Source organism: Chroicocephalus ridibundus, chromosome 3 (assembly GCF_963924245.1).
Source record: "Chroicocephalus ridibundus chromosome 3, bChrRid1.1, whole genome shotgun sequence".
Classification (NCBI taxonomy): domain Eukaryota; kingdom Metazoa; phylum Chordata; class Aves; order Charadriiformes; family Laridae; genus Chroicocephalus; species Chroicocephalus ridibundus.
In genome coordinates this window covers 70,702,683-70,715,270 of record NC_086286.1, presented here as the reverse complement: position 1 = coordinate 70,715,270, position 12,588 = coordinate 70,702,683, and the positions used below count along the sequence as shown (strand labels likewise).

The window sequence follows — 12,588 nt, the reverse complement described above, 5'->3', positions numbered from 1 at the left end:
ATTTCAAGGTATCACACATTTAAAATTAAATTCTTCAGCATTCTTTGGGAAGGTTGACTCTAAAATTATGAACTGATGAAGGGTCTGACTGAAGATAATGTCAAAATCCGGAAACAAAAATGATTAAACTAATAGTTAAGAAGGACAGGCTGGGAGAGCAAATTTAACAAGTTAAGATGGGCTTATAAAAGCTTCAAGTCAGAAAGGAAACACTGCTATTCAATTAAATCTCCAAATATTACCCTTGTTTCAACTTACAGTGCATTAGAGGAGTGGATAAAATTAGCCTATAAATTCACCTCTTTCCTTACAGAAACAGAGAACAAAATGTTTACTGGCCCCAAGCTTGGCCTCTTTTTAATCACTGAAATGTATGGAACCATTTTCAAGGAACGCGGATAATCTGGAAGCAAAAGTCACAAAATAATGTCACTGAAATTGCCTTTACTCAGAAACACTGCAAAGGCTGTTTGTTTTCTTGAAGAAGTCAGACCTGGATGGTGGCATTTTAATTGCTGAATTTTCCTAGCTCTTATCATCAGTACCAGATGATGTATTTAGTTCCAAAACACAGCTCAGTATTGCTGGAAAACTGGGAAGATGCTGTGCTGCAGCTGAAGCCACGAAACACACCCAGTTCATAAAATGAACTAACGTAGGCTTAAAGCATGCAATAGTTAAAAAGTGAAAAATCCAAAATTCTTGAAATATTATTTGAAAATAAGGTAACTGCTTGTAGAAAATTGATGCAAAACTCCTGCACCTTTTGAACAGGCAAAACATGAAAATATGCCTATAAGGCACAGAACTACCTTTTTTATAAAGCTGCATGAATATGACAAAATTAACAATTTCATCTTTTCAACAATTAATTTAAAATATATTTTGCATGATTCTTCTACCTATTTAAATGTTATTTCACGATAGCATTATATCAGAACTGCACAGCTTCTATCAGAAAGACAGAAAAGGAAAACAGTTATGTTCAAAATCAGGAACACAATGCGAGTTTGCAGTTTTCTATGATTATCTGTAATGTAACCATTAATCCATATGTTAATGCAAATAAAATAATTTTTAAAATGTTGATTTTTATTACATTTAGTTAACTTACAAAATAATTTTGTCCCTTGAAATGCATAACAGCAATATAATTTTTTCTTGTTCTACAGTATTTCGGTATTAAAATCAAACTATTCAAAAATCATGTTTACTGAAATATTTACTGACAAAGACATTGAAATATATATTCAAGGAGAAATTTTAGCTATTGAAGTTCATGTTCTTTCAGTAAATGAGAACCTATAATTTAACATTTTTACATTGGACCTCTGTTATCAATTGCTTGCAGTAACCAAGGTCATAAATTTTTCAAAACATAAGAAAAAAGGAAATCTGGTAAATAAGTAGATTTGAAAGGGCACTTTAAATTATTATTCACTGTGGCTAAAAACAAAGAACAGTCCACTAGAAATATCAAACTACCAGAACCAACAAAAGTCTAGTAGTATTAGACTTAGTAGTAGATTTTATTATTGTCACTGTCTATATAGCAAGCACATAACTAAAGATACAGTTACTAGTCTTGAGTCTCAGTATCTGTCGTTTTATGCAGATCACTGCATAGTTTCAAATTTGTGTGATGCATTTTAATCGTTTTAGACCTATAGCGGAGGTACTTTTGCAACCCATACAGTTTGTAAAATGCTTGCCCATACTAGTTTCCCACAGATAAAGTCTGAGATTTCAAGGCCCAATTCTCAGCTCCAGTAAGGTCCAGTGGAGCTACTAATTTATCCCAGCTGTTGATTTGAATCTGTTGACATGCTGAATTATTGTTGATCTCAATGCAAGTTTCTATGTGTATGTTATGAGCATTACAGTATATGACCCTATGTAGCTCCTGAGCCATAGCCATTTAGCTAACTGACGAAACAAATGTTTACTTCAGTCAGTGCTGCTGAGCCATTAACTGTGCTTATTAAACTGCAGAAAAAACCCCTATGTTTTAGTGTGCTTATCCATTCACAGAAAAAAATGTTAAGACCCTGATTTTAAAACCTGCATTGCTGTTGGTGATTAATGGCAAGCGACAGTCAAAGCTGAAAGAACAAAGCATGATTTTCAAATATCTGACAGAGTTTGAAGAACTGGCAAATCTTAAATTCTCTCCTGCTGTCAGATATCATACTTCTGTTTGGACTACATTTTGTGGATATCGCCAAATTAACTAAAATACCAAATGATACATATTTAAGAACATACTTCAATAAAACTGATTCACATCTGGGTGCTGATAATTGTGAATATAATAGAATAAAGACAATATATTTATCTCATTGATTTAACATTTAAATTTGCAAACATCCCATAGGCCAAAGAAAGCAAAAAACTAATAAATATGCTGAAAAACTCCATACCTCAGTATGAAATCCTGACCCCTTCTCCAACTAAGTACACACAGCCCAAATACACTGAGAATGCCAAGCTACAGGGGCCCCTCTGTGGGGAAACCTGTATTTCAGTCAGCAGCATCCATCAGCCAAAATAGAAGCGTAGGGACAGATGCTAGGGAAAGAATGACACTTTAAAAGTGGTGGTTGCTTTCAGAACGAGTGTGTGTTTCTCCGTACAATGAAGTCAATGCCATACCCGTACTAACACAGTGTTTTATCTGGATTTATGTGCAGAAGGTAACTCTAGGCTCATTTTAGTCTAAGTTTATGGTGCTAATTGTGCTCCTGGTCCTGCAGGGCACCCAGACGAGACCCTTTGGTGTCACACAAGGAAACGAAGGAGAGAACATGCGTGTTGTACAACGCCCTGCACTTCTGCAGCAAGTAAATTCTGCCCAACTTGGAAGACAATTGCCAACCTACAACCCACGGGTCTTGGCCTGAGGCTTATTTAAGCAGCGCCGTTCCATGCCTCCAACTGGTGCCGCTTTCCCTCTGTTTTGGGAAACCTCAGCATGTGTCAGGGCCCAGGTCTGGAGGTTAGGTAAAGGCAGCCTGAAAACTGCCGCATGTATTTTCTTTCTTGTTGATTAAAAAAGGGCTGGGTAGAGGTGTGGGTAACTTGTTAAAGCCAGAGCTAAAGCACCGTTTCCCTCAGCTTTCAAGGGAAGCAGTTCCACACGTTGTTGCTTGTGAGGGGAACGACTGTGGCCGTGTCCCTCTGGGGCCCGTTAATGCACCTCACACACCAGCCCGGGGAGCTTTTCTGGCCCCACACGCGCCCCAGGGCTGTCACTTGGGAGCCGGACGCCGCTGTCGTCGGGTCGCCACAGCCTCCGCCCGAAGGCAGCGGCTGTGGGGGAAGGCCCGGATCCCAGGCTAGCACCGGCCACGGAAGCCGCAGGTGTGATGGCGCCTCGCTCCCTCTCGACTTATCCCGGCGGCGGCTCGGGGCAAACGCGCCGGCCGGCTCTCCCCGAATTGCCACCATTTCATGCGGTTTCCAGGGAAACGCTGCAGCGCCGCGGCCGCTCCGCCGGGATCGGGGCGGGGCGGGGCGGGACGGGGACTCCTCTCCTCTCCGCCCCGTCCCGCCCCGTCCCGTCCCGCCGCGCTCCCGCGGGGGCGGTGCCGCGCCCGGCCGTTGGGAAGTGCGTCACGGCGGGCGCGCGCGCCTGCGCCAGGGCGGCCGATTCGAACGGCGGAGGGCGGTTGGGCGGCAGCCGTTGGGCCCGGCCTCGGCGGCGACAGGAGGAGAAAGAGGAGGAGGAGGAGGATGAAGCGCACGGCGCCCCGCAGCACTTTGCGGAAGATAATAAAGATGCACAAGCCGCAGTTACGCCTGGCGGCTAACACCGACCTGCTGGTGAGGAGGGGTGAGGGGCGGGCGCCGAGCGATGCGGCCCGGAGTGGGGTTTCATGCCGCTCCGCCCCTCAGCTCTGGCCCCGGCGGCCTCCAGCCTGCTTTCTCCGGGCATGGGCCGGGGGGCAGAGACTGCTCCAAGCAGCCGTCCGCAGCCGCTCGGGCTGCTCTATGAGTACTCCCTCGGGCCGGGAGCAGTTGTGCTTTTGGACGTGGGGGGCAGCTGCGATTATTCTGGTTGCCCTAGGGGCAGGTGTCCCTAAATAGGAGCATTTAGTCTCTAAATGTTTTCTCGCTTGAGATACATGTGCCGCTGGATTGTGCGCACTGGAGCAGGTTGGAGTTGCTGGGTGCAGTGGGATGTCAGGCTACTACTAATGGTGTTTCTGTAGTGACCTGGAGGCAGAGTTTGTGGGGAGACAGGTGATTGGTTAGTCTAATAAAATACTAATACGTAGTGATGGCAGCTTTCTGCTTTGCTGGTTGCTACTGTACTGTAGGTTTCTGACGGTGAGTTTGGGGATTCAGGGACAGGCTGATGCATAAATACTGTGTCACTACGTGTACATACTGCTGTTCAAAGAGTTTGATATAGGTGGACTGAGAAATAGGAATCTGGATTATATGGCAGGCATGCAGATGCTTGTTGTTTACGTAGAGCAATTTGGGTATATAGATCTCGATCAACTGAATTGTGATTGATGAATTGCTAAGCTATTAAGGCATCTTGAATGTTCATATTTTTGTAGAAGGCCTTCTAAGTAATCTTTCTCTAAATCTGAGGAATGACAAGTCTTGTTAGTAAACTAACGAGAATAAGTGTTTGGGAACCTGTTCATGCTTTAAAAACAACTGCCAATAAAGGTGTAGGGATAACAGCCATATCAATCAAGTTTTAGAGAACTCAGGCTATCACAGCTGGATTCCATCTGACCTGCAATAAGGGATTTGTGGCACAGGAAGGGTTTGTCTCACCAAGAAATCACTTGACTACAGCAAGGAAGCCTGAACTCAGGAGAGCTTGTGGTAGCTGCCATACTGAAAAAAATAACATCTGCATTAAAAAGTATTCTTTGAAGTAACTTAATAGGCTTAACTTGCTTGACTCTTATGCCCTCTTGTTTTCAAATGCGTGTGATTCTTGGAGCATTAATGCATATTGTATACTAGCATGGTCGAATTGTCCATGACCCTGACTCGAATTGTCCATGTTTGATATGTGTATAAAAGCTGTGTCTTGCTATATCATGAAGGTTGGTATCTTGGTATATGAAGCTAAATGTAAATATACAAAATTAAAAAAAAAATATGATGAGATTAATATGAGTGAATATGGTAATTAGAGGATTTACATTTTAATGTAAACAGTACATATTTTTCTAATTGGTCTAATAAAAATATGATCTCTTCCTTCTGCTTTTGTTATCTTTGGAGTATTTTATGGCATAAGGACCTGGGCCCTTGCTGCTCATGCTCAGACCCACTCAAAGCTTTCTCAGTGGAATGCAGTAGTGAACTAATCAAACTTACACAATCACTAATAAAATTTTTTGTAGTTGTTAGTAACGGTTGGTCTGTGTTTCCATGGTCGTGTTAATTTGGCTTCAAGGTTGTGTAGCTGTCTGAAAAGGGGGAAGTGGGACATCCCTCCAAATCTTGGCCATTGTTTCCCGTCTCTTCCTCATCCTGGCACTAGTGTCCTGCGAGCTGCAAAGACAACCAGGGAATTGAATTGACTGAAGCTAATGCACAGCAACAATATGATTTGGCTTAAAATATGGCTATGAAAATACTCATTGCAACACAAAGGATGACGTGAGAATGAATTTTAATAATGTGGTGGACGCTTAGGTTATCCCTTCTGGTGATGTCAAATTAAATGGCCTTTAATGTTAGGAGGCTTGGTTTTTTTACTTTACCTTTAAACAAGAATGTCCAGGGGTGATTGCCAATGATGTTCTTCAACTAGGCATGTGGCTAACAGCTCTTAGCTCTTTATTTCTATGAATAAATAAGCAAAATTCCACCTGTGTTGATTTATTAAAAAAAATAATTGTGTGTTATTCCTGTAATTAGACAAGTGATAAGTTTTGAGACTGTCTTTTTAGTGTCTCTGTTAATCTCTACAAACCTTTTAAGAGTGATTAAATTGCATACTTTAGAAATTTATATAGTAGCTGTCTTAACAAGACGAAACCATATAGGTTTTGAGCAGAGTGCTTGCGTCTTCTGAAGGGAAATATGAGAATTGGCCAGCTCAGTTGCTGGACTATCTGCCTGAATGATCCATGCTTTATGTTTGAATCTGCTGTGGAGTTTAGGAAGTCCAGTGAGGAGGTCTGCCTACCTGTTTTATGACATAATCAGTTTGTTTTCCTTTTCTTGACTCTTCAGAGATTATTTTTTCTCGATAAACCAATGTGATCTTATGTGATGCTTATTAACAAGTTTGAAGGACATAAGAATTCAGACAATTTGATTAAATACCTGAATGGAGTTTCTTCCTCGCTTTTCAGATTCTTTTGATCAACTCGCTTTTTGAAATTTGAAGCTTTGTCAGAACCTATTTCCTAAGTGTTAATGTCTTTCTCTGTGCACAGTGTAGCTAACAAATTTCATCAGACTTTCTCAAGAAGCTGATTTTTTTTTCTATAGTGTCTTTAATTGAAGAGTTAAAACCAGTACTTTTTTCCAGTGCTCTTAGAACTCAATTATTTACCTTTTTGAAAATAAGAGGTAAAGATTTTATTATGGAAATTCAGATGTTCCCCCCACAATGATCTGAGACGAAAAAGCTGCAAACTTTGTTCTACCTTGAAATTACAGAAGAAAAGCAGGAACTCAGCTGCTTGTTTTGTGCTAGAAGGGCAGGTTTGTATTTACATTCCAGCAAAAGCTTGAAGTGTTGCATTGAATGCCTCCTTTTGTCTTTGTTATGGGCATAGAATGATGAAATATCAGTTTAGTAAATTGTTCTGAAGTTATGGCAGCAAAACAAAATTACGGCGCTTGTCTCTACTATTCATTAGTCCTGCTGAGCAGGTGTGTGGAAGTTGCTCTGCAAGCAGTGTTGTGATTTTTTTTTTTTACGTACATTCTTAAAACTGTACAAACTTTCTTATGTGGGAAGTAAGCATTCTGTTGTGTAAGGTGGTTTTCACAAGTAGTTCAAAACTGTTTTTTAATTTTATGCAGAGGGACAATAATCTAATACGTAGTAAAGCAACGCCTTTAAACAGATGTGGTATCACTTAGGTATTTGTCAGTAACTGTCGAATTCATGCTATTCAGTCATTCTGCCTTTCATCTGCCTTTCTTAATTGCCTTGAATAATCTGGAATATTTATTAACCTGTGTGCTCTATTGTGGAATGTTCTGATTTTAGTTACGTGTCTATGTTAAATCTATATGAGTTCAGGGGAAGCTTGTCAACGTGAAGCAATTCACTTTGAAATTAGAAAAATGAAGGTACAGTGATTCTGAGAGAAGATGCAGTTTTTAAAGGCAGTTTTAAAATTAACACTTTTGCCTTTAGGTATCTCAGCAGGAGGACTTGCAAGTATGGAAGCTTTTGTTCCACCTCCCTCCTCTCCTCCAGGCTGTTTCCAGAAATCTAACCTCCATGTTGATCAAACTAGTGTGAGAGTTCTAATGTTGAACACTAATTTAGTGCCACTGCTTGATTCTTTCAGAGATTATTTCTGTAACTAAAGGCTAGTTTAAAAACGGCTTCGATAATTTGCTAACTACACCTGCAAGAATGTCTGCTTTTCATGTAGTAGATGCTTCCAAATGATGCCAAATACTATCTAAATTGATCTGCTGCACGCTGGCTTAATTTAGTTCAGGAGACTGAAAAAAAGCCCCTAAATTGCTTGTCATACGAACGCTGAAATGCCTGCACTCTAACAGATTCTTTGTGCTGCAAACTCACTGCCAAAGTATTTTTTATAAACTCTAACTTGTAACTTTCCTTGTCATATGTTTCTAGGCTTTGCAGATCAGGTATGGCAGAATAAATAATCACCTAATTCATATAAATAAAATTTTCATATATATCAGTAATATTTTTCTGAGGTCTTGATTGAAAAAGTATTTTTGTACACTTTATGTAGCAAAGTTAATATTGTTGAAAGTTTAATTTACAAAAGGTGCAATTACCAATTTTCAGGTTGGACTATTAAAATACTTCACATGTCTGTATAATGCTAGAGGTTTGTATTACAGGTCCCTTATTACACAGGGGTGCTTTTCACTGGCAATTTTTAGTGCAAGTTGGAGTTCTTTGGCTGCTGAAGTTTTTGCTGCTTCTGTACTAGCAGAGCAGGATTCTGTATTGAATGGAATACTGCCCTACAGTTCTTGTCATGTAAAAAGGTTGAGTAAGTGATGAGTTTGGAAAAAAATGGATGGAACCTCCTGACAGTTGAGAATTTTGTGTTCTGGAGAAATTAGTGTCAGTGCTCCTTTGCACTGGAAAAGGGCACAAGTCCTTGAACTTGTCTGTGGTCCATTTGGTGATAAAGCAGGGACGAATTTGCTGTCCATTAAAAGTCTGGCTGTTGTAGTCAGTGAAAGCTGACTATTTACTAGTAGGCAAAAGGGCTCTTTGGTGTTCTCTGATACTTACGTTTACATTTTATTATAAAAACCTGCTAATAAAAATCAGATTTGATTTCTGTTAGATTGGTTGTTGTTTGTATGATCATTTCCAGAGCACTCTTATAATTTAAGTATACTAAATTTAAACTATATTTACAAGAGTCTTGCAGTAAGGAATGTCTTGGGAATTTATTAAGATTTGAAGTGAGTGGTACTTTGTTTTCCTGAGAACACCTTTCAGGAATTTCGAAGCAGTCTAATATGCAAATCCTCTGTCTCAAACGATGAAGCTCTGAAAAAACCCACCACTGTGCTTAAAGAGTCTGAATCCTTCTTGATTTTTTTTTTCTTCCCTCTTTTAAAGGTGCATTTGAGCTTCTTACTGTTTCTCCATCGGCTAGCAGATGAAGCCAGGACAAATGCTTTTGAGAACAAAAGTAAAATAATTAAACCCGAGCACACTATAGCTGCAGCAAAGGTAATAAAGCATTTTTATTATTTTTCTTTTTTGTTTAATGTAAAATGTATTATGACAGCATATCCAAAAGTTTCTGTGTTAGTGTTGATATGTTTTTATTTATAATCCGAAACCTGCAGAAATGTTCTTTAATCTATCATTGACATAATTCAGTGTCACCAAGACATTAAAATAAGCCTCCTTGCCCTATTAAATATGGCCTTATTTTAACTTGATTATTCCATGTTTAAATTCATAGTTTCAATATGTGGGTAAGCCTACACAGTAGTCTACCAGCAAGCATGCATGCGCTGAAGGCCCAGGGAACAGGAGCCAATTCCAAAGTTGGAGGATCTTTATTTCAGATACTATATCAAGGAAGCGTGCTGTCTTAACTTCAGTAACATAAATGAAGCTGTATGGAACAAGTGGGAAATAGTTCAAAGAGGTTCAAATATCTTACTGACACCTTCAGTTCTTACCTGCTGTGTCTGAAAGATGTTCTAAGTGGATTCTTGCAGCGCTGTGTGGATGCTACTTAAAAAAACAGATACTTTGTGCAATGTTGTGTTCGGCAAGAGAACTAAGGGAGCATTAGACTATGGATTGCTATATGGGTAGTTAAGCATAACAAAAATTACTGTATGAATATCTGAAGGTGGAACCCTCTGCGTTACAAAGCATGGTAAGTTTTATGTATATGCAAAAGAAGGGAAAGAGGGAGGTGTTATGCAGCTTTCTCTCTATAGAAAGAATTAGAGTAGTGTGAAATTATGACTGAAGTCTTTTTGTATTCTGTAGCTCATTTCACTTGCTAGGATATGTCTGGTTTACCTAGGTTTCACGAAGGAACTCAGTCTGTTTAATTTGTTATCGGTTCAGCCACCTACTACTGCTGGGCAAATTGGAAGAACAAAACTCAGTGCTATCTGATATTTGGGTCCTGTGGCTTCTGTTTGTCTTTAGGTTGTGTTTTTTTTCTTTTTCCTCCAGTGAAATGCTTAGTTTGATAGTTTCTATTACTATGGTAACAGAAATATATACAGGATGTGTAGGGTAGCCAAGTTAATGTTACAGTTGGAATCTTACGCATTTGTAATTTCTTTTTAACTGCGATCTTAACATTATTTGAACATTTTTGTGCTCCATTTATTTTTTTAAGATGAGAAGAAAGGAAAAACTGCCTGTATTTTAATAATGTTTAACACTTAAATGGTCCCACTTGGGCTTTGAAGTTCATTTTTCAACTTAAACTCCAAACCAAAAAATGTCCTTCCAAGGGTCTGGCACTCTTGATATAGAAAGAAACAAGGCATTGCAAACAAAAATTGAGCATAGTAGCTGCATAATTGCAAATTATTTTTTTTTCTTTTTGTCTACGCCTAACACAGGGCAAGAGCTTCAATGAATCTGCTGAGAGTGTCATTGCCATTTTTCAGCATTCATTTTTAAAAAAAGCCCTTTATTTTAGAAAATTCTTGGTTATGAATGTTCTAATTTAAAATAAAATACTTTCTGATATGGCCTATTTCTGTATGCTTTTGCTTTATTTCTAACCTTTTCCCTAGACTTTTACCCTTGGTGACTCTATTCTTTTGGAAACTGATTGTTTGGCTAGGTGAACCTTTGGTCTGAGTAGCCTAGCGTTTTGGATCTCTTACTGCTGCTTGGATTGTAGTGATAAAAGCAGTGATAAATATACTTTTTTTTCTTTTTGCAGGTTATTTTAAAGAAAAGCAGAGGCTAGAAAAAAGAACAATGGAATTTCAAAGCATGTTTTTCCGTGTTTTCTTACTAATGTGAGATCCTGTGAGCCAGCTTTTGCACTTGTGGAAGTCTTTAGTTTTATTGATGTCTGTCTCCTGACTCTGAGTATCTTGCTGTTTCTTTAAAAAAATAATTTAAGAACCTTACAATGTATATTTTCATACACTTCATGCATAATTTTAAAATGCGTGTCACTTGTCACTTAAGACTTTTGATGTACCTTATTTCTTCCATAATAATGAAGGAATGCCTATACCATACTCACTCTTTAGGTACAATGTGTCATTAATTATTAGATGTGTGAAACTTTAAAAGGAGAACAGTAATAAAAATGCAGGTTTCACTAAATCCATTATAGATTATGAAGTTCAAAGCAGAGTCACCAGCTCTACAAAATCTTGGCTTTCAAAACAAGCACTAGAGAAACTACTGTATTAAATATCTTGGCTTCAATTTATTTATAAATGTCTTAATATTTTTAAATGGCTTTGAAAAGTAGGCTAGAACTTCTGTGTTCTGGGAAAGAATACTTATTTTGTATTTCTAAATCATGCTCTGAACTGTTAAGCTGGCCTATTGTTTGATGTGGTATATGAGACAAGTTGGTGGTCTCTAATTCAGTTGGTGTAGACAGATGCACATTATGGGAAAGAAAAGATCTGGCACAGCTGATGTTTTTGAAGTTAGATCCTGTACACATAGTGAAGATAAACTGGCATGAGTGCCAAGCTACTTCCTTCCCCTTCTGACTCAAAAGTGTCATCCCAACTTGTTAGAAGTCTGGAAATCTACATTATATAAAAATATCTTTAATTTAATTTTCTATTCCTAATCTAATATTTTTAAACAGTCGCTGAACACTTTGCTTAATAAATCTTTTAATGAAGATATAGTTGTATCTCACAGTGTGACCTGATAATACAGGGGTTTGGAATATGTGGTAGCTGATCCTTCACACACACAGTGAGCTATTCTTAAAATAAAGTTTTTAAAAACATTGTTTACTGAGTAGTCTAATTTTGTTTAACATGTTACTGAGTGTATTCTAGATATGCAGAAAAAAGAATCACATTGTATAAATATTTTGTAGTCTAAGGAAACCGGAGCAATGCCAGAACTTAAAATTTCATATCATGTCCACATACTTTTTGAAATCCTATACAAAGTCAACCTTTTACAGTATGCAGAAAGGAAAGATCTTTCTTCTGCTTTACTTAACTCATAGGGCTTAGTTCAGTCTGCTTCTTGTATATAATAACTAAATTCTTGATTCTTCATTTTCTTCTCTTACTTCCTTGAAATTCACAAAGCAAGCTGTGAATATACATGTGTTGAGGGTATTTGGACTGAAGTACGTAGTCAGGAATAAGGGAGATCTGATATTTATATTTTTCTTTGCAATTATTGTCCATGATTTAACAATTTTATTGCAACACTAAATTTTCCTTTGTTAGAAATGTTTTCTCTTAATTTTTCCCTGATACATTTTCTTGTAATTGTCGTGTATAACCACATACCTTTCCTCATTGTATAATTGCTTGAGTGCTGTAGCTTTTTTTGGAACTTGTTTTGATGTTCATTTTAACTCTTTTGATTTTCCTAAGAGCAAGATTTACTCTGAGCTTAGTGGAATGTTCTCATTCTTACGTAGAATCAGCTACCATTGGGGAAGGGGAGGCAAGGAAGGGTTAAAACCAGCCACCAGTGTACTACTTTAATGTTTTGTACAGTTTTTTTGGCCTATATTTTTGGATAAGTAGGTGCCTTTTTTTTTTTATAGGAGAGGTTTGTTTTTTTTTTTTTCTATAAGCCCTGAGAAGTTTGAGTCAAAACATGTCCTGTTGCTAGATTTCCAGAACTTTGTGAACATTTCAGAATAGCTGAAGCAGGCAGGTATTTAGAAGACCTGAATAGCTTGGCAGGTATACAGGTTTCTCTCTTAA

At 38.3% G+C, this 12,588-nt stretch overlaps 1 protein-coding gene across 1 annotated transcript; it reads left to right on the top strand.

Moving 5' to 3' along the window:
• Window positions 1-3,605: 3,605 nt before the first annotated feature.
• CENPW (centromere protein W) lies at window positions 3,606-11,645 on the top strand. The gene is made up of 3 exons (XM_063331075.1): window positions 3,606-3,822; window positions 8,786-8,899; window positions 10,599-11,645. Exons 1-3 carry the CDS (start codon window positions 3,733-3,735, stop codon window positions 10,623-10,625), a joined length of 231 nt encoding a protein of 76 aa, XP_063187145.1. The 5' UTR covers window positions 3,606-3,732; the 3' UTR covers window positions 10,626-11,645.
• Window positions 11,646-12,588: the final 943 nt, after the last annotated feature.

Excerpts from the sequence above, each read along its gene's own strand:
- CENPW (XM_063331075.1), top strand. The coding sequence starts at position 3,733 with ATGAAGCGCACGGCGCCCCGCAGCACTTTGCGGAAGATAATAAAGATG. Across the intron at positions 3,823-8,785 it reads CGGCTAACACCGACCTGCTG|GTGCATTTGAGCTTCTTACT; the intron begins GTGAGGAGGGGT and ends CCTCTTTTAAAG. Across the intron at positions 8,900-10,598 it reads ACACTATAGCTGCAGCAAAG|GTTATTTTAAAGAAAAGCAG; the intron begins GTAATAAAGCAT and ends TTCTTTTTGCAG.